Source organism: Sycon ciliatum, chromosome 13, assembly GCF_964019385.1.
Source record: "Sycon ciliatum chromosome 13, ocSycCili1.1, whole genome shotgun sequence".
NCBI classification, from domain to species: domain Eukaryota; kingdom Metazoa; phylum Porifera; class Calcarea; order Leucosolenida; family Sycettidae; genus Sycon; species Sycon ciliatum.
Genome location: NC_088655.1, coordinates 13,791,785 through 13,810,730, shown reverse-complemented (window position 1 = coordinate 13,810,730; position 18,946 = coordinate 13,791,785). Strand labels below are relative to the sequence as shown.

The 18,946-nt window shown below is 46.8% G+C and overlaps 1 protein-coding gene across 1 annotated transcript in view; it reads left to right on the top strand.

The window, feature by feature from the left end:
• The window catches only part of LOC135829845 (uncharacterized), a 34,372-nt gene that overhangs the window by 12,266 nt on the left and 3,160 nt on the right, over positions 1-18,946 (top strand). Inside the window, exons 11-15 of the mRNA XM_065342229.1 lie at positions 746-829; positions 1,263-1,461; positions 6,809-6,875; positions 7,016-7,123; positions 11,830-12,695. Of these exons, the coding sequence (XP_065198301.1) occupies positions 746-829; positions 1,263-1,461; positions 6,809-6,875; positions 7,016-7,123; positions 11,830-12,695 (1,324 nt within the window). The remainder of the gene's footprint in view (positions 1-745; positions 830-1,262; positions 1,462-6,808; positions 6,876-7,015; positions 7,124-11,829; positions 12,696-18,946) is intronic.

The following is an 18,946-nucleotide window of genomic DNA, read 5'->3' as shown; positions in this document are numbered from 1 at the left end:
CACTTTCAATCTCACCAGCGTGTATTTTATCAATATTGTCTCACGTAATGAAAGTTCAAACGTGCCAATGAAAGCAGTGTGTGACATGGGTTGTATTTTGTCGCCTGGTGCTTTCTGCTCTCCATCGTCTTACCACGATCTAGCTGCATGGTCACGCAGCTCCTCACTCTCTACGAAACAACGCTCCAGTGTGCATGGACTGAAACATAATGCTAAATATTCTCTCTAGGTTTGCCATCTTGATCAACTGATTACAATGCAGCTCCCTTAGTATGTATCTTCTAACACCTACTCCTGCCTAGAACAGAGCACAGATGTATAGATCCACGCTAAGGGGCCATCCATTATTATCGATCTTTGGTCGAGGAGATTTGTTTTGAAAAATATTGATGGCTGAAATATCAATCTATTCTAGCTGGATGGGTGAGGGTCAACTAAACTTTTCCGTTCCATGAAAAATATCGATAGTGCCGGATGGCCCCGAAAGTATGTGCGTATTTTGGGGGTCGATTCGCAGGGCTTTGCCAGTTATGTGGATTAGACAGCTGTCTTGATCTGTTTCATTCAGATTCAGATCCGCTATTGTTGCTACTGTATAGGAGAAAATCTGTGGGTGCACATCAAGTGCTTTTGCAGATTTGCGTGCTTCTCTTGCGACGGGCGTATACATTGTGCATTGTGTGCGTGTGTGTGTGTGTGTGTGCGTGCGTGTGTGTATGTGTGTGTGCGCGTGTGTGTGTTATAGGATTGGTCAACAGCAGCATGTGATCGATTGAAGGAGCTAGCACCAGAAAACATGATTCTGTTCATGAATGTGGCCATGCAGACTGTAAGTTGTACACATAAATGTAGCCTTTTCCTTTTTTTTCTCTCTCTCTAAGGCACCGTTGTTGCTGGCTGCGGCTGCTCTACAAAAATCTACACCCTTTTCTCTAACATATTTCCGGACACTTTTATTTCTTTAAAAAATGTTGGGAGAAATGCACCCTGCAGCATCGACCGTGCTTTTCAGCATTTCAACTGGAAGCTTGATAATGTCCAATGTTGTCTTTCCTCTATTTGGACCTTGGCTAATTTTCTCCGACACTATCAGCATAGTTGCTTGCAGCTTTGTGATCTTTCCAAAAGTGGAAAACAATATTTTTGCCTTATTTTTTGTCTTGTGTAGGTTATTATGGTGCAGGTATTCTCCTATGCTTGAACTGACCTTTGTATTTGTATGTGTTTCTGTTTACACAAATGTCAAATGTGCTTCATGTTAGGATGATGGCGGTGTATTGTCCGTGTTCCTGATTGATACGTCGGAACAGGACGATGTTAACATTGGTAATCGGTTAGTTGAGCAGGGATTGGCCAGTTTTGACTTTGACTCGTTCCATTCATCAACTCCTATGGACAATCAAGACGCAATTCTCGCCAATAAAATGGCGGGAGCTGTAGCTGGTGCTGTATCCAATGGAGGTATGTGTCCTAGTGCCTTTCTTGTGCGAGTGTGAGCTCGTATGTGTGTGTATGCTTGTGTGTTTGAAGTGAAAATGGATGCTCTTCTGTACATGTCTGTTTGAAGAGTGTGCTGCATATGATTGTATGTGATGATTATTGCCTTATGTACAGTATGTACAGTAGGATGCCGATTATCCCAACGTCAACCATGCCAACAATCAATTATCGGAAATGCCTGTTTGCGTTGAATGGAAGGGTCGAAAATAAGTGTTTGTTGATTTTTCTCACCCGAAGCACCAGTGAACCACACCACTACACAAGATGTACCGCAACAGGTTGATGTTCAAAATGTATCACCAAAAGTGTCATTTAGAGGAGCTGAAATGTGTCTACTTCCTGTGGTACTGATGAAGCGAATGAGAATGATGAAAATATGAGGGAATAGGCATGTTTTAGATGGATGTGTGACTGTTACCTTATCCCAACATACTCCTCATCCGAACGCCCTGGAGACAGCCCTGCGCCCCGAGGGGTGTGGATAATCGGCACTCTACTGTATGACTATTATTGACCGATTACTGAGGCCAATAAGTATAATTATTCCCGTAGCTATGCAGAAGACGTAACTTCAGTAACGTCTGGTGCTAGCCAGGGTCCACACAGCTTTAATTTGGTGTTTGTTTGTTTGTGTCACGCCTGGCGCTATCCCGTATCTGTCCCGTACCGTACCAGCAAACACAGCTGGCCACATACAGCTGGCCGCAATATTCAAATAGGGCTTTCAAACGCAAGATCCTAACGTGAAGCAACTTGGAAGAATGAATATGAATGCGAAGTGTATGGGGGAATGCATGTAGGGCGATAGTGCGGGTTCGAATCCCAGGTAATGCCTGAAAAATAGGAGAATTGAAAAATTTATAACATCCCTATTCTTTGTTTGCCGTTTTCAAGGCGGTAGACAGTGTCGTATTACCCTCGACCGTACCTGTCCCGTACCGTACCGTACAATCAAAGACGGCTGGCCACAATTCATATTCAAATAGGGCTTTCAAATACAAGATCATAACGTGAAGCAACTTGGAAGAATAAGTATGTATACGAAGTGTATCGGGGGATGCATGCAGGGCGATAGTGCGGGTTCGAATCCCAGGTTATGTCTAAAAACAAAAAAGTTGAAATTTATAAGAATTTATAGCATTCCTGTGCTTTTTTTGTCTAGGTCATCAAGGCAAAAAAGCATAGCGTAGGGCCCTGAGCTTCCAAGCTCTCTCGTTTGTTTGTTTGTGTCACGCCTGGCGCTATCCCGTATCTTTCCCGTACCGTACCATCAAGAGATTGAGTATGTATAGTAGCATTATGTATAGCATTAAAGCGGTCAGCACCAAGAAATGAGAGACTGTAGAGGCCTGGCATATATGTATGCGAAGTGTATCGGGGGAATGCAAGCAGGGCGATAGTGCCGTAACGTCTGGCGATAGCCAGGGTCCACAGAAACTTCCTCCGTTAACAAAAACTTCGTGATGGATTTTGATGGATATGAAAACGCTTAGAACAACTTTCCTTAGCCACGAGACTCGCGTCGGACTGCAGATTTCTGAAAGAATACATGGTCAATCAGCATTCGAATCTGGGCTTTGCGCAGGTTGAACATGAACCTAAATTGCGCCGTGCTATCGGAGCAGCTGCTTGTTTCTTTCGCTCAGGGCCCTACATTATGCTTTGTTGCCTAGCTCATCTATCATGTTATTCGAACAGATGGAACCTTTTCGCAATACAGTGATGTAGCCGATCACTTCGTTGTGGTATGGGTGGGCATTGTAGCCGTCATGGTCGACGTAAAACACTATAAGACCGCAACGAAGTTGGGGCCAAAGATAAAGTTCCATCAGTTCTAATAACATGCATGATGAGCTAGTCAAAAAAGCATAGCGTAGCAGGGGCGTACATAGGGCGGTTCCCGGGATGCCCGGGAACCAGTAAACAAAATTCGATATGGGTACGGAATATTTTTGATCCAGCTATTTCAGGCCCAGCACATGCAGTGCGAGTGCATGCAGCTGTGCAGTGCATGCCTAGCGCCTGGAGTCCGCGCCTGACGGTCCGAGGACGGTGGCTAGCCCAGGTGTGAAAGCGGTGCTGGGACATACCGTAGATGTGAGATGGTCTACTGAACTGGGTTCAACAAAGTCTCTACATCGCCGGATTCCTCGGTCTCAGAGTCAAATTTTCCTTTGCAGTTTGTTTTGACAAAGTTCGTCGTGTTTTGGACGGTGCTTTCGCTTTGTGGAAAAGAGAAATGAAGCGTCGACATCCAGAGGGCCAGCGCTCTATTCAGAGCTATTTTGAGCAGCAGGCAGAGCGTGTAGCCAGTGCTAACTGTTAGTGGCGAAGGTCAAGAGATAGATGAGAATGCAGACGCACCTGACTTGCAAGCGCAGGCTGCATGCAACGAGCAGCGCTGAGGAAGAAATCGTCGGCGAAGCTGTAGAAGCGACCGTTGTTGGAAGCTGCTGGATCATCCAAAATTTACTTCAGTGACATGGGAGTGTGTTGGAAGGGATACTCTGAAAGTCGACGTCCACAGTGGAATCCAGTCCCCCGAAATTTGACCGACACGGAAAAGATTTCCGTCATCGACAATCATTGTGCGCCACCGAAGGCGAAGGATTTCATTTCCTGTGCAAGTCCAGATGGATGGCAAACAGCGCCACTTTCAACTATCCTTGTTAGAGGAGTTACCCTGGGTAGTCTTTTGACCGGCGGGCCATAGTGGCTTCTGCTTGCCCTGTGTGATGTTTGCTCCAGATGATTCGAAACTAGTTACTTAGGCAGCTTTCAAGACTGCATGCAATCGTCATGCTGAACAAAACATCCATAAAACGGGGAAAAGTTCAGTCTTTTAAAATCAAAAATGCGTAGCAATGACATCGTCCAGCAGCTTGTGGATGTTAATTTCACCCAGTCTGAGGAGAATGTGCAGAAACTCCGTGGGATACGAAAACGAGCACTTCAATTGTGTGGAATGTTGGTTCATCAGTTGGCATGGGAACCACTCCTGGAGGCGAGCGGCGTACGCCCCTGCGTAGGGCTCTGAGCTTCCAAGCTCTCTCGTTATAACACGTATATGTCTGGTGCCTTGGCTAGTAGCTAGCATGCCTCCTTGGATGCTATCCAGTGTTGAATGTTTCTCTCATGTAGACTTTGAGCGTATCCTCCAATTCCACAATCTCCACCTATTGTGCTCTATTATTGCCGTCTTGCCAACACTGAGAACTGAGAGGATCAAGGTCACCACCACCACCACCATCACAAGCATCACTACCACCACCATCACCATCACCACCACTTCCACCATCACCACCACCACCATCACCACCTCCACCATCACCATCACCATCACCACCATCACCACCACCACCTCCACCACCATCACCACCACCTCCACCATCACCACCACCTCCACCATCACCACCTCCACCATCAGCACCACCACCACCAGCACCACCTCCACCATCAGCAGCACCACCACCAGCACCACCTCCACCACCACCATCACCACCTCCACCACCATCACCACCTCCACCACCACCACCGTACTTCATCTTTCTTATGCTCTCTACAAACTCAAGCGGTCACTAATAGAGCACAATTATGGAGGTTGGAGTATTGGAGGATACTGATCTTCTTTGCTGTGCCGCAGATGGAGCCTTTTCCAAGTGTCTTTTGCGGGATCCCCCCCCCCCCCCCCACACAAACACCACCACCGATATAATACACACCTTTCTGACCCATCTAACGTTAGAGTCACAAAAAATGGCATTTCAACAAAAAAAGGCCCCGAAAACTATTGATTGGCAGAAAAAAAGTTTACTTGCGTGCAGTAGGCACGTATGTTCCGAGTTACTGGCAATTCATAGTTTTGGGGAGTACTCGGTCCCAACTTGCCCGGATCTGGGGAGTACAGGTCGTCCCTCGTTAATACATAATCTCTGGGACTTGACAAATGTTATGTATTAACGGGGTTTATGTACTAAACGAAAGTGTACATAACTTGCTTGTGTACCAGAATTTTTCACTTTTCTCAAGTTTTCTGAGTGTTTCTTGCTACCATGACTAGGGAGCGAGATATTCTTGATTCCCTCGATATAACATAAACATTATGTTATAACGGACACAGTCAGCGAAGATTCTACAGTTAGTGACATGATACATGCCCAGCCGCGCCTGTACAGTCACTCGGAAAAAAGAGCTTTGTCGGTTTGTGATGTGCTCTCTGATTTCTGAGCTAATTGCGTCCACAAGTAGAAACTAGAACACGATGTGCCTCCACTGGAAGGGCAAAAGACCAACAAATTATGTACTATTGAGGTAGGTGGCATGCGGGTACGGAGAAATGTTATGTACTAACGGGGTTTATGTACTAACGAATTATGTACTAACCGACAAGATTTGTATGGAAGTGACCACGTTTCGTCTGGGACTTGAGATTTCCTATGTACTAACGGGGTTTATGTACTAACCGGACTCGTATTAACGGGGGACGACCTGTACTCGGTCCCAACTTGCCCGGATCTGGGGAGTACTCGGTCCCAACTTGCCCGGATCTGGGGAGTACTCGGTCCCAACTTGCCCGGATCTGGGCAGTTTACTGTATCTCCATCACTGATTTTCCGCAGTTTTTGCCACGCAGCTACTGCTTCTTGTAGCAGGTAAACAGCAGTTCCCCTCTCGCCAATAAAGCACTGCGCACCAATGAAAACTAATGGAAGCACACACAAGGCTTATCATTTCTCTGTACTGGCCATCGTGGAGCGATAGCAATTACAGAATTTTAGAACTCAGGGTGAACTTGAAGTGGACTCGAAAACTGATCCTATTTTTAGCCACCTCTGTAACAAATTGGGCATCTTGGAGGCAACGGGGCAACACAGCGGAGTGGCTCAGTTCCATCGACTCTGGCCTCGGATTAGACTTCAACATACCAGCTTCCTTCCACAAGCATATTTCGAGTGAACAATCCACACAGATGACCGGTTTTGGTCTACACAGTTTGCTGTCAAACCGCTGCGATTTTGCACCTTCTCATACATATACATATACATATACATACATATACATATGAAGCTATTTGTGTGAAGTATTTTGAGGCACTTGTACACATACTTTACAATTTAGTGTCTCTCCAACCTTTGTGTTTGTGTACATGCGTTTGTGCATGTGTATGTGTGTTTGTGTATCTGTGTATGTGTGTTTGATGGTTCGTGTATGTGTATATGTGTATGCGCGGCTGTGTGTGTGTGGCCGCGTATGTGTGGCTGTGTATGTGACTGCCTGCGTATCGCATGCATGTGTGCATCCTGTGTAGGTGATCTAGATGATTTAGAGAAGTTGATATGTGCTGAAGTAGAGGATGTCTCTGAAGACGGTGATGCGTAAGTCCCCCCCCCCATCATTCTAATCTACTGTTTCCTGAACGAGAGCACTTGTCTGTTGCATTACTTTTTTTGGCTTTTTTTGGAATATGCCTTGCATGTAATTGTTTTCTGTATTGTGTTGTTCTTGTTCTTCGTAGTGGAGTTTGTAATGGAATAGTGGAGACTGATGGAGACGGAGATGATGAAGATGACGATGACGATATCAAGGTCTTAACTGTTCTGATTGATACACTGAATGTCCGGCGGTAAGTTGCATTGCTGATACAACCACTGCTGTTGCTGATGGTGATTCCTCTTTGACTTCTAAAACTCTCAACAAATACTGAACTCAAGATTGCTGGTGATCATAACTGCCAAAATCCCAATATCGTAGTGATGAAGCAGGCATCAAAGTCAGTTGACCGTTGTGCCTGCATGTATGAGTCCTGGAATAAATTGCTGAGTGTTGTGCCTGCATGTATGCTCCTGAGTCCTGGAATAAATTGCTGAGTGTTTGTTTACTTCCTCCGGAAACAAAAACTTCGTGACTTTTTGTCACTACTTTTTGCTGCTGTTATTTCTCTCTCTCTCTCTCTCTCTCTCTCTCTCTCTCTCTCTCTCTCTCTCTCTCTCTCTCTCTTTCTCTCTCTGGTTCTGTCAGCCTGAAACACTGACATGACATTTCGGAATCGTAGGAGGGCATGATTCATATTTTGGAGAGCCGAAAGTCGTCGCAGAGCATGGGTGTCGACGCTGCAAACAAAGCGAAACGAACATGTTTTTCATTTTTCGTCCACCGGGCTCAATGGGAAGAAAAGCACTGCGCTCACTGCTCGTCGTAGCTATTTTTTAGTTCAGAACTTGACAGAGCAGGACAATGGCACTGAGGCGCAAGAAGAGTGGAAAATGAATTGCAATAGCAGCTAGCGTTTTGAAATCTTCGCCATCCCCGAAACGCCTGTCTGCATGCGAACAGGTCGGCAAGATGTCAAAACTCCAAAACGCAGAGATGTGACGATTCACTTCGCGCAGCAGAGCAAGATGAACAAGTTCAAAATAGAAGTCGTTTAGTCACTGCAGAGCCCAGACCTCAACGTGGATGATCTCGCCTTTTCCAGCAGCCTCCACGATGTATCCTTGGTCCCAAAGGAGAAGGCGAGATCTGACCGCGGCAGTCGGGAAGTGCTAGTCGACTATGATGTCCCTCGGAGGAAATTTGAAATATTTGGCGTTGCCTGTGTTTGTTGTTCCGGGGCATCCTCGAGTGAGAGCGGAGGCGGAAATAAGTACCAGCGCTGCAGCGCTACTATGATCTCCGCCGAGATGTTGGAGAAGGCATTCTGATAAAAGCGAAGACGACCAGGGACGTGGAGAAGCTTCTCTGTGACATTCGGCATCGCGTCGATCGACCTGCCACTTGGAACGGTTTCAGCTGTGATGAGTCGAGCGATGGCGACCCAGACTGAGACTCTACTCCCACTAATCGATCGATCCTGTAGATATTGTAGATATGTCGATTGAATGTGTTGAAGTGATTCTCTTCCAAAAGAACACTTTTGTTGAGCACAGTAACTCCTTGAAGTTATGTCAAAAAGTCACGAAGTTTTTGTTTCCGGAGTAAGTACACGGAGACTAATTCGATGATGCCATCTTTGAATTCTTTATTCTCACCATGAATTCAAAGATGGTATCATCAAATTCTGGTGTTCGCAAGCGTCGCCTGGTCTCATCTGGTTGAAAAAAGAACCTACTACTACTACTACTACTACTACTGACCAAACCACTTTTACGGGCAGAAAACAATACCACGGTAAACACACAAGTAATGGAAGAGAGAAAGAAAGAGGGAATGCAATCCGAGAAGAGTACTAGTATATCAAGAGAAGTAATCGATTGTTAAGGTCTTTGAGCCATTGTTATATTGTCCAGATTGACACATGGACACTGGATCTCAGCCGGCAGCCTGTCGACACTGCACCAACAACGACGAGCGGACACCACGCTTGTAGGAGGACCGGCAACCGCGAAAGCAGGTTATTGCCCACCGCACTAGGCAGAACGCCAGCCGAACACGCAATGCACTGACGTTGCTTGAGTACCGGATGTCTTTGTTGCGCTCCGCGAGCCGACCAGCAAGTGTCGCCAGGAATCGTGAGCACTCCGGCCCCGCCATCCCATTCGTGGCGAACACAAGAGGGGTGAACGAGCCTCTCTCGACATCAGTGACCCTGGCACCGTACTGCTGCTTCTTTTGCCGTTCATGGGCCCTGAGCTGGTTAAGGACTTCTGGACCAGACAGCACAGACGCCTTAGGGTGGGTTACCCTAACATCAAAATAAGCGTCTTGCTGCCTTGTCCAGAAGCCCCGGGCACGAATGTCCAGCCGAGCCTCATCAGTCCGGTTAGCCGTGGCATAGGGCAGATCATCGCCAGACAGCGGCCGCAGACGTGGCTCTGTCTCGACATCGCGAACAGCTTCGGAAAGCGTCTCCGCCAGGATGTCACGCACATTATCGTGCCGGGCAGATGGATACCCACCGGCGGGGCAGGTTAACAAATGGTCGATCGTGGAGGCATGACCACAGACACAAGTGGACGGTATCCCAGGGAGCTGCAGGCCATACCGTAGAGCAAGTGCGTCACGGAAGTCACTCGCATTCAAGACAGTGCCGTGCGCCAGACGAGGCTCCGCCGTAAGCCAGGAAGACACACCGGCAGAGCCGGCAACGTCCATCAAAAGCTGCTGTGTGGCGGATAGATGATCGTGCAGACTGGCCAAAGGTGCTTTGCCAGCCCGATGCCTTGACTGTGCAGCAGCCCGCCGTGCGCCTCCCGCCTCCTGGAGCGCCTCTGCCATCTCCCGTAGGCCAGACGAACCACCACCATCCGCCCGCCATCAACCGCTGATCCCACACGACCAGTCTCAGGCACGTCCGGGAACCTGTATAGCCCCCGCACGGGCCGAGTTGTCTTAACTGTATCGTTGTACATTATCGCGGCAGTGTCCGCCAACACTACTACTACTACTACTACTACTACTACTACTACTACTACTACTACTACTACTACTACTACTACTACTACTACTACTACTACTACTACTACTACTAGTGTTGAAACGAGCGTATCTATAGCAAACGAGCGATCAGTTCCACTAAGGCCTCGGTCACACTACGGCAAAAATGCTGCGTCAGCGTCAGAATCATGAGCTTTTCCATGGCAACTGACGCAAGGCGGGAAGTTTGAGCGTCAGACGCTGCTGCGTCTGACGTGGGGAAATCGGCTGTGTTGCCGCTGGTAGGAGTGACGCTTGGCGGAAAAACAGTGTCTTTCAAGTAAAATTAGTTTCAAGACATTTGTCTTTGCTTGAGTTGAGCAGTTATTCGACATTCGTCTGTTCAAGGTTTGTTTTGTTCCCTCTTTTTGTTCGAGATGAGTCCGTGGACCTACGAGGCCGAGGCTGCTCTGCTCCGAACCTGGCGGAAGAGCTAGGCGTTTTCTGAGAAGAAAATGATGTCGAGAAAGGACCAGTTGTTTGAGTGGGTCATCGGCCAACTGGAGCCTGTTGACTTGTGAGTGTTGTGTTGTCGTCAAGAGCCCCAAAAAGGACGACCAGTATGACGAAGTCAGGAGAAACACAGCTGCGATGCGGACTTTTCTTGCCTGATCAATGACACTACAACTGAAAATGGCTTTAAATTCGGAAAGAAACAACAACGATCGTGCACGCGTGGACCTTTCGTCTTCTTGTAATCAAAAATCAATGAAAAATTCGAAAACTTTGTCCGACAATTTTTTTGTATAATAAGTAAAAGGCCGGTTTCCGTGGGAATCCGTGTCGTCATTGAGTTTTCCTGGTGGTTTTGTGACGTAGACCAATGCGTCAAGCCGCGGCAGTCGTGAGCTGCAAAAAAAAACGAAACACTGTGTGACCCCACGTCTCCGTCAAGTGCTGCGGCTTGACGCTGCGTCCAGCTTCAAACTGCCGTAGTGTGACCGAGGCCTAACGAGCAAGCTATCGAGCGAGCTGACGAGTTTCATTGATGTGACAACATATGATTTTTTGAATATAATTTTTTCTAAGTTCGATTTGTTTCAGCTGGTTCAAATAATAATAATTATCACCGCCGGCATTTGGGGTTGCTCCTGCTTCACTTCGGACTGCTGTTTGGTGTCGAGATGTTTTTTCAGCGCCGTCGTCGAGTAGCCTTTGTAAGAATAGACCGTTTTGCAAAGATAGCAAGTAGCCCTGGTCTTCGCTGCGTCACGGGAGAAAACTTCCAAACGACTATGCGTAACTTTCACTCGAATGGAGAGGTGACCGAAGCATATCCTGCGACAGGTCAGCAGATGCGGAACAAGACATCAGCAGAGTCCACCAAAGCTGCAACGACAACTGAAACAACTCAAGTGTCGTGCAGGCATACAGTCACTGTAACTGCGAGTGATTTTCACTTTGCGCGGGACTGGACTCTCGATCGACCAGGGAGTCGTAAAATATTTTACGACTTCCCGGTCGACATGTACATATGTACTGTCATGTGTACGGGGTACGGTGTACGGTGTTCGTTAGTGCAAACGAGCTGGCCGCACAAACGAGCCGAGTTTCTGTCGAGCGAGCTAACGAGTATCCGGTGAGATCGTTTTAACACTAACTACTACTACTGCTGCTGCTGCTGCTGCTGCTGCTGCTGCTGCTGCTGCTGCTGCTGCTGCTGCTGCTGCTGCTGCTGCTGCTGCTGCTGCTACTACTACTACTACTACTACATGTAGACTGCTGGCTCTGCTGCCTGTTGAATCTGTATTTTGCAGATATGTTGGATGATAATGTTATCTAGTGGCAGTGTTCCTAATATATGTGTGTGTGTGTGTGGTGTGTGTGTGTGTGTGTGTGTGTGTGTGTGTGTGTGTGTGTGTGTGTGTGTGTGTACACGTGCATGCCGGCATTTTTGTGTGGCGGTGTGTTTTACAGTGGTCGTCTACTGGATTCTATGAAAGTTACGTTCAGTACGGAGATTGTTGAAGAGATGAAGTCACTTGAAGCTGTCATTGATGTGTCTGTAAAGAGACGCGATGGAATGCGAGCTGACAAGAAGAAACGTGCTGCTGCTGCTGCCCTTGAAGCAGCCACAGTCACTGCTGTAGGAACTACTGTGACAGCGTCTCGATCTTCATCTACTGCACAATACCAGCAATCAGGTCCTTTTCAGTCTTTGGCACAGACATCCGTCCATCCATCAAGTCAACACTCTGCTATGCCATCCTCCTCTACTCCTATACAACCTCCTGGATTCAGTACAAAACCTGCAGCAGTATGTGCTTTCACCTTTGCTTCTCAGTCCACTAAACTAACTCAATCATCACCAGTAGCAGCTGCAGGTAGTAGTAGTGGTGGTAGCGGTAGTGGTACATTGCAGTCTGGAGCATGTAGCGTCTCGTCAACTGACTCCCCATCTACATCAAGCGTAGCTCCACCAATGACTGCTTTTGGTGGTGATACCGTGTCAAGCGCAGCTGACATTGTAGAAGTACTTCCTGCCACTGACTACTCCCCAGTCATGGCGGCATGCGCTACAAGCTCAGCAGCATCACCAACATTTGCAGCAGTATCCAGTGAAGCACCTTCAGCCTGGTCCACTTGTCAACACCCCACAAGCAACATCTTATCTTCTCCATCGACTCTAGTCTCCTCTGCTTCATCAGTGACGTCACCATCATTATCATCGTCCATCCCTCTACATCTACGTTGTTCTGACAAGCAGACGACGGTCCTGGGGAGAGGACGTTCAATTGGACGCGGCATTCTGCTCACCCACACCAACAAATGCCTTTCCAATGGTACGTGTCAATAGAATGGACTCTTGTAGCAACACATGCAGCACACACAGTACACACAGTACACATGCAGTACACACAGTACACATGCAGCACACATGCAGTACACACAGTACACATGCAGCACACATGCAGTACACACAGTACACACAGTACACACAGTACACATGCAGCACACACAGTACACACAGTACACACAGTACACATGCAGCACAAACAGCATAGTTTTCATTGTTTTCCATGTGTAGTTCAAATCAGAGAGTGGTGCAGATAAGCAGCAGGAAACTTCCCTACATATGACTGCTGCGTATTATCATTGTAATTGGGGAAGAAGGTGCAACCTGAGAATAGAGAGGTTGTTCAAAACGAAAATGCACACGCATGGCCAGCAATCTAGGACATCTGAGAGTTGTAGTTTTTGTAGTCCTCCGAGGTGTGATTTTTGGCCTGGTTGGCCAAGCACAAGAAAGCCTTCTGCCAAAAAAACCTGAAGAAAATGGTTGTTGTTTGATCCTTTGGTGTAATCTGTGTAGCTAGTCGAAGCTAGTTGCTGTTTGGAGCAGCAACGCTGAAATTGACCATTTTCTGCATGTACTCGTGTACTCAGGCATGCAGTATTAAAGTCGACCGACACTGTACATAAATTCTGACATGTACTTGAGTGCGATTTTCGTCGTCCAGCATAGCAAGCTGTGTTCGTTTCAGAGGGAGGGGAGGGGGTCCAAGTACGAAATGAATGATGTTCGTTTCAGGGACGACAGAAAACGTTTGCGACGACCCCTAAATGTAAAGCCTAAGGCCCAACAATAGTTGTCACGTATTTGTAATTCCTTTTGTGCACGCTGCAACTTCAACTCAACTGTACAGTCAACTTTGCGTATAACGACACTCTACCGGGCATCAGAAAAAATATCCTTATTCGCGAAGTGTCGTTATACCCGAAGTCTCGTTATATGTATACAGGTAGATGGGACTTTGCTCTGGGCATGGAAATTCTGTCGTTATTCGCGAATTGTGGTCATATCCGCAGTCGTTATTAGCGAATTGTCGTCATATCCGCAGTCGTTATTAGCGAATTGTGGTTATATCCGCAGTCGTTATTAGCGAATTGTGGTCATATCCGCAGTCGTTATTAGCGAATTGTCATATCCGCTGCAGTCGTTATTAGCGAATTGTCGTTATATCCGCAGTCGTTCTTAGCGGAGTTGACTGTATATATCCTACTGCTGGCTATCTATTTTCTGCCAGTCCCAAGTTTCCATTCATAAACGTGACAAGAAAACGTTCTGCAACTATACTACTGCTACTTTGTTTTGTGACATGAGCCTGCACGGGTATCATTTTATTCCCGTAGCTATGCAAAAGACGTTACTTCAGGAACGGCTGGCGCTAGCCAGGGTCCACACAGCTTTAATTCCGTGTTTGTTTGTGCCATCGGCATGCCTGCCGCTATCCCGTACCTGTCCCATACCGTACCATCAAAGACAGCCAGCCAGACATCAATACGGTGTTGTACGGTATAAGGATGTCGTATAGCATGTCGTACAACAGTACGATGAAATTGTGGGAGAAACCAGCGACCGCTTGGGAACGATGAACATTACAACAGTCTTATTGTGAGTGAGTGATAGTCAAGCCAAGTTTCTGATGATCAGTAGCGAGTGCTATCCCGAGCATTATGTTAGCATTACAAAAGCATAGACAGGATGCGTATTATAGGAGACCCAAGTTGCTGAAGATCAGTAGTCATTGCTGATAACGTGCACAAAAACTAAATCTGCAGCCTCTTTTGCCGTCGGACAGGATGCGTATTATAGGAGACTGCAAAGTGATGTAATGTGCTCCACAGGCAACCATGAATTCGGCCGTCAGCAACAGGTAAGCACAAGCACACTAGGGAGGTTTAGTCCCACGTAATCCGTGTGTACTTTACGTGGGTGTACCACGTGATACTCAGTCACCCACGTACGGACGTTTTCTGATTCACGATATGCCGTGTATGGAGGCTCACCCACGTTCGGCCAGTACGCGAGTGAAAATGAAAGTGCAGCACATTGCGCTGGTTGTGCGTGTGCTCAAATCTAGCGGATTTAGATCACCGGAAATAAAACTAAGTGTGGAACGACTTTTTTTGTTACGTGGGCGAGTTTCACTTTCGCCCCGCTTACAATTTTTGTAGTTTCGTGCAGTCGTTGAATCTTTCCTCTCACTTTTCTTCGTCATGGCTGATGTTGAGGATGTGGTTGTGGTCAGTACGCCCAAGATACCCCAACGAAGAATACTGTGCGTTTTTTCGCTTAGAGATGACATACCGTATTTCCGCAAATAGTAGGCCGGTCTACTATTTTTTTTAACTCGTCCTAACCCGGCCTTATAATTGAGAACGGTCTTTTATTCTTTCAACCCAGTTTGACCCCGGTCTTCTATTTTTCGCCACACAGTTTTACCCCCGTTCTTCCATTTATGCTACAAGAACATGCAAGAACCATTGACCAAAATAACTATTTACTTTTGTCGTGGTGTCGACTTCGAATCTGTTTTCAAACGTTCAAAACTTTCCCGCTCACATAAATGCCGTTTCCATCTTCAAAGATTTCACAAGTTTTCATTACGTGTGACTAAACGCACATTGCAACGTGGGTGCCCTTCATCCACTTTACGTGTATCACCCACGTACGCGTTTCCGTTACGTGAGAACTAAACCTCCCTACTATCAAGGCAAGGACATTATTGTATGTATCTATTATTGCACGATTAAAGAGGTAAACGAGTAAAAGACTGAGGTCTTTTACGAGGTCTATATTTCATATATTGACCGATTATGAGGGCAATAATAGATTTATCACGACATAGCATACCGTAAAGTCTTGTATAAAAGCCGCACTTGTATAAAAGCCGCACTTGAATAGAAGCCGCAATTTTGGGCCCATCAAATCACACATATTGTTATTATTGTACGCATTCCCGCGGCAGCGTCAACCAAGCAGTTATGCTTGATCCACACGTTCGCTTATGCTGGACAAAGCAGATGTAGACAGCTCCTAGAGAATGGGGCTCTACAAAACCAATGATCGAAGTTACTGTAAGACATGTTATTATAACGAGTCGCAAATTTAACGATTGTCCAAAATTCATAGGTTAACGAGAAGATATGTTAACGATCTTGCAGTATTCTGCCATATCCACACACAGCATATATGAAGCAGTACGGCCTCAACGGATCTTATTATAACGAAGAAATGTCATCCGTTAAAACGTTAGATTTGCTTCCTCGTTATATATACATGTCTTACAGTAGTCCTTCAGTAACATGGAGCGTCATAAATTGGTCTCATTGGAAAAATGTCATCATTATTGTCTCCTCGTGTAGCATCATGGTCAATAGGTAGCCAGATAATTATACGTATGAGGTTGAGTTGCCAGATAATAATTAAAAGATTCAAATAAGAAAGGGTTTGCTCCCCACACCGGAGCTCGCGCTATTCCGCCGACTTTACTTGACACTTGACTGACTCACGACTGCCATCCAGAGTACACGAGAAGTCCATCGAACCTTCGACTCGTCAAGTAAAGTCGGCGGAATAGCGCGAGCTCCGGTGTGGGGAGCAAACCCTTTCTTACAAATCATCGTCGAAGTCGCAACCACTACTTCGTACTGTTGTGCCCAGCGCGGGCTTGCCACTAGTTGGTTTGGAGGTGACAGCGTTGCGAATGACCGAGGGTCCTCGATGTCTGTCTCACCGTCCAGGAGCGACACTGACTCACGCTGCTATCTGGTGTTCACGAGGTGTTTGTCGCGCTGGAAACGGAGCGTCTCTGTAAGTTTGCATCCCTGGTGATGTTTGTGCCTGGAGAGCACTATATAAGTGGTGCTCTTCAGGCACAATCTTCCTCAGCCTACTCAGGCTCAACTGATGAGGGGTGAATTCCCCGAAACACTGTGTATTGAGCAGGGAGTGGTGCCTTCTTGCAGGTTTGCCGAGTCGAAGGTTCGATGAACTTCTCGTGTGCTCTGGATGGCAGTCGTGAGTCAGTCAAGTGTCAAGTAAAGTCGGCGGAATAGCGCGAGCTCCGGTGTGGGGAGCAAACCCTTTCTTACAAATCATCGCCGAAGTCGCAACCACTACTTCGTAAGATTCAAATAGTAATATTATTATAGAATGGTTGTTATGAGTTTATACGGGTGCCATGGCTGTTTCTACTCGTGACGAGGGTGTGCACAAACACTCTTCACCAGCGCGTTTCATGCTGGACGGTCCACAGCAATCCGCTCCAGACGGCGCAAGTCCTCAACACTCCGCAGGTGCCCATTGTTCGACTGGCACAGATCGGTGTGGAGCTTTATTGGTAGTGTCACCCTCGGCCTCCCACGGTACCTCCCCTCGGGTGCCTGAAAGTATTGCTCCATGCTCAATCGTGCTGGCGTGTCCTTACCCAGGCGAAGCACATGCCCGAATAGACTCCAGCGTGAATTTCGGATTAAGTCCGATACTGGCTCCACTCCACATCGGGCATACAACGCCAGATTACTAATCTTCTGTGGCCATGTGATGCCGAGAAGTGACCTGAGCTGCCTTCTATGGAAAGCGTCCAGGGAGCGTTTGCTAGCAACCGTCAGGCCCCAGGTGCCTGAATTATAGAGAAGTATCGGCATGATAAAGGCGCAGTACAACCTCATACGCAGAGGCTCTCGGATAAGTCCTCGGCGCTTCCAAAGAGACCGCATGGATCGGAAGGCAGCCTCGCCCAATTGCCTGCGACGTGTCACACCCTCAATGTCGCCCAGGAGTGAGCCCAGCTTTCGGGGTGTCCTCCAGCGCTCGTCAATTCTGTCTACAGACCGACCCAGCTCTGTCCACTCAGTTTTGGTGTTGTTGACTCTCAGGGCCCACTGCCCGAGAGTGTGGTCTATGACCGGTTCGAGCTCTGTGAGCCATTGGCGACTAAGGCTTATGACACATAAGCCTGGTTTTAGTGTTGACATACATAGAAATACCTGTCTTGTATAGAAGCCTGTCTCATGTAGAAGCCTGCAAAATTTCACCAAGAAAGTCACAGAAGCCGCGGCTTTTATACAAGACTGACTTTACGGTACCTGAACTGTTTTTGCTTTGTTATAGGAAGAAAGGAATACTATTGTAATAGTATATGCCGTTTACATTGGGCATTACGTATTATAATAAATGTAGAGCCGAAGGATTTATTGCAATTACATACCAGTATAAAAACCGAGGTCCCCCGAGGTTTTTATAACTGGTATGTAATTGCAATAAATCCTGAGGCTACTACATTTATTATGCATATGTTGACCTTCGCTTTCCCTAAAAAGGAGTATTTTATAAACAGTATTTATATGGCCAAAAGCCAATAAATACTGTTTATAAAATACCACTAAGGCCAATAAATACTGTTTATAAAATACTCCTTTTTAGGGAAAAGTGCAGTGCTGCATGGAAAAGTACAGTGGTATTTATTGAGTCAAGCAAGTTTATATGAATTTGATACTATTGATGGTGTGGTCACTAATGAGTGTGGGTATTTATCAAAGGTCAATATATTTCTCTGTAAACAGAAGTTTTCAGTTGTCACTTGTAGTATGTTCCCTAAGTTCTTTAACTGAGAATCTGACAGTTTGGGTTCAAATCCCAACATTTGGCTTCAGATTTTTCTTCTTTCATTTCTGATTTTTTTCTAAAGGCCGATTCATACTTCATGTCGCGTACGGGAAACGCGTCGCGTCGCGAAAAAGTTGATCTGACCTCAACTATTTCGCGTACGGGAAACCCGTTGCGCGATGGGTTTCCCGTTAAGTTGAGGACAAAGTTCTAAGTCCTCGGGCTAAGTGGTCAATATAAGCAAGAGTACATAACCCCCCAGAGTGTGCAACGCCTGCTCCAGCTCTGCATAGGGTCTTGGTCGAGCGGAATCGGATCTTTGCGTCATAATACCGTACACATCTGAGGGGAACCCGGGGAGTCGCGGGTACTCTTGGATCAAAAACAATGGTGCCCTGCCTCGAGACAGGCCTTGCGCTGGTGTGAAGTGTACGCATGACATCAGAAGATCCGATTCCGCTCGACCAAGACCCTACACAGAGCTGGATCGGCGTTGCACACTCTGGGGGGTTATGTACTCTTGATATAAGCAAAAGTACATCACCCCCAAGAGTGTGCAAGTCCAGCTATGGGGTCTGTGACAGCAGAACTTCACATCATGTGATGAACCTGTACACATTATTTGCACTCTATGCATGA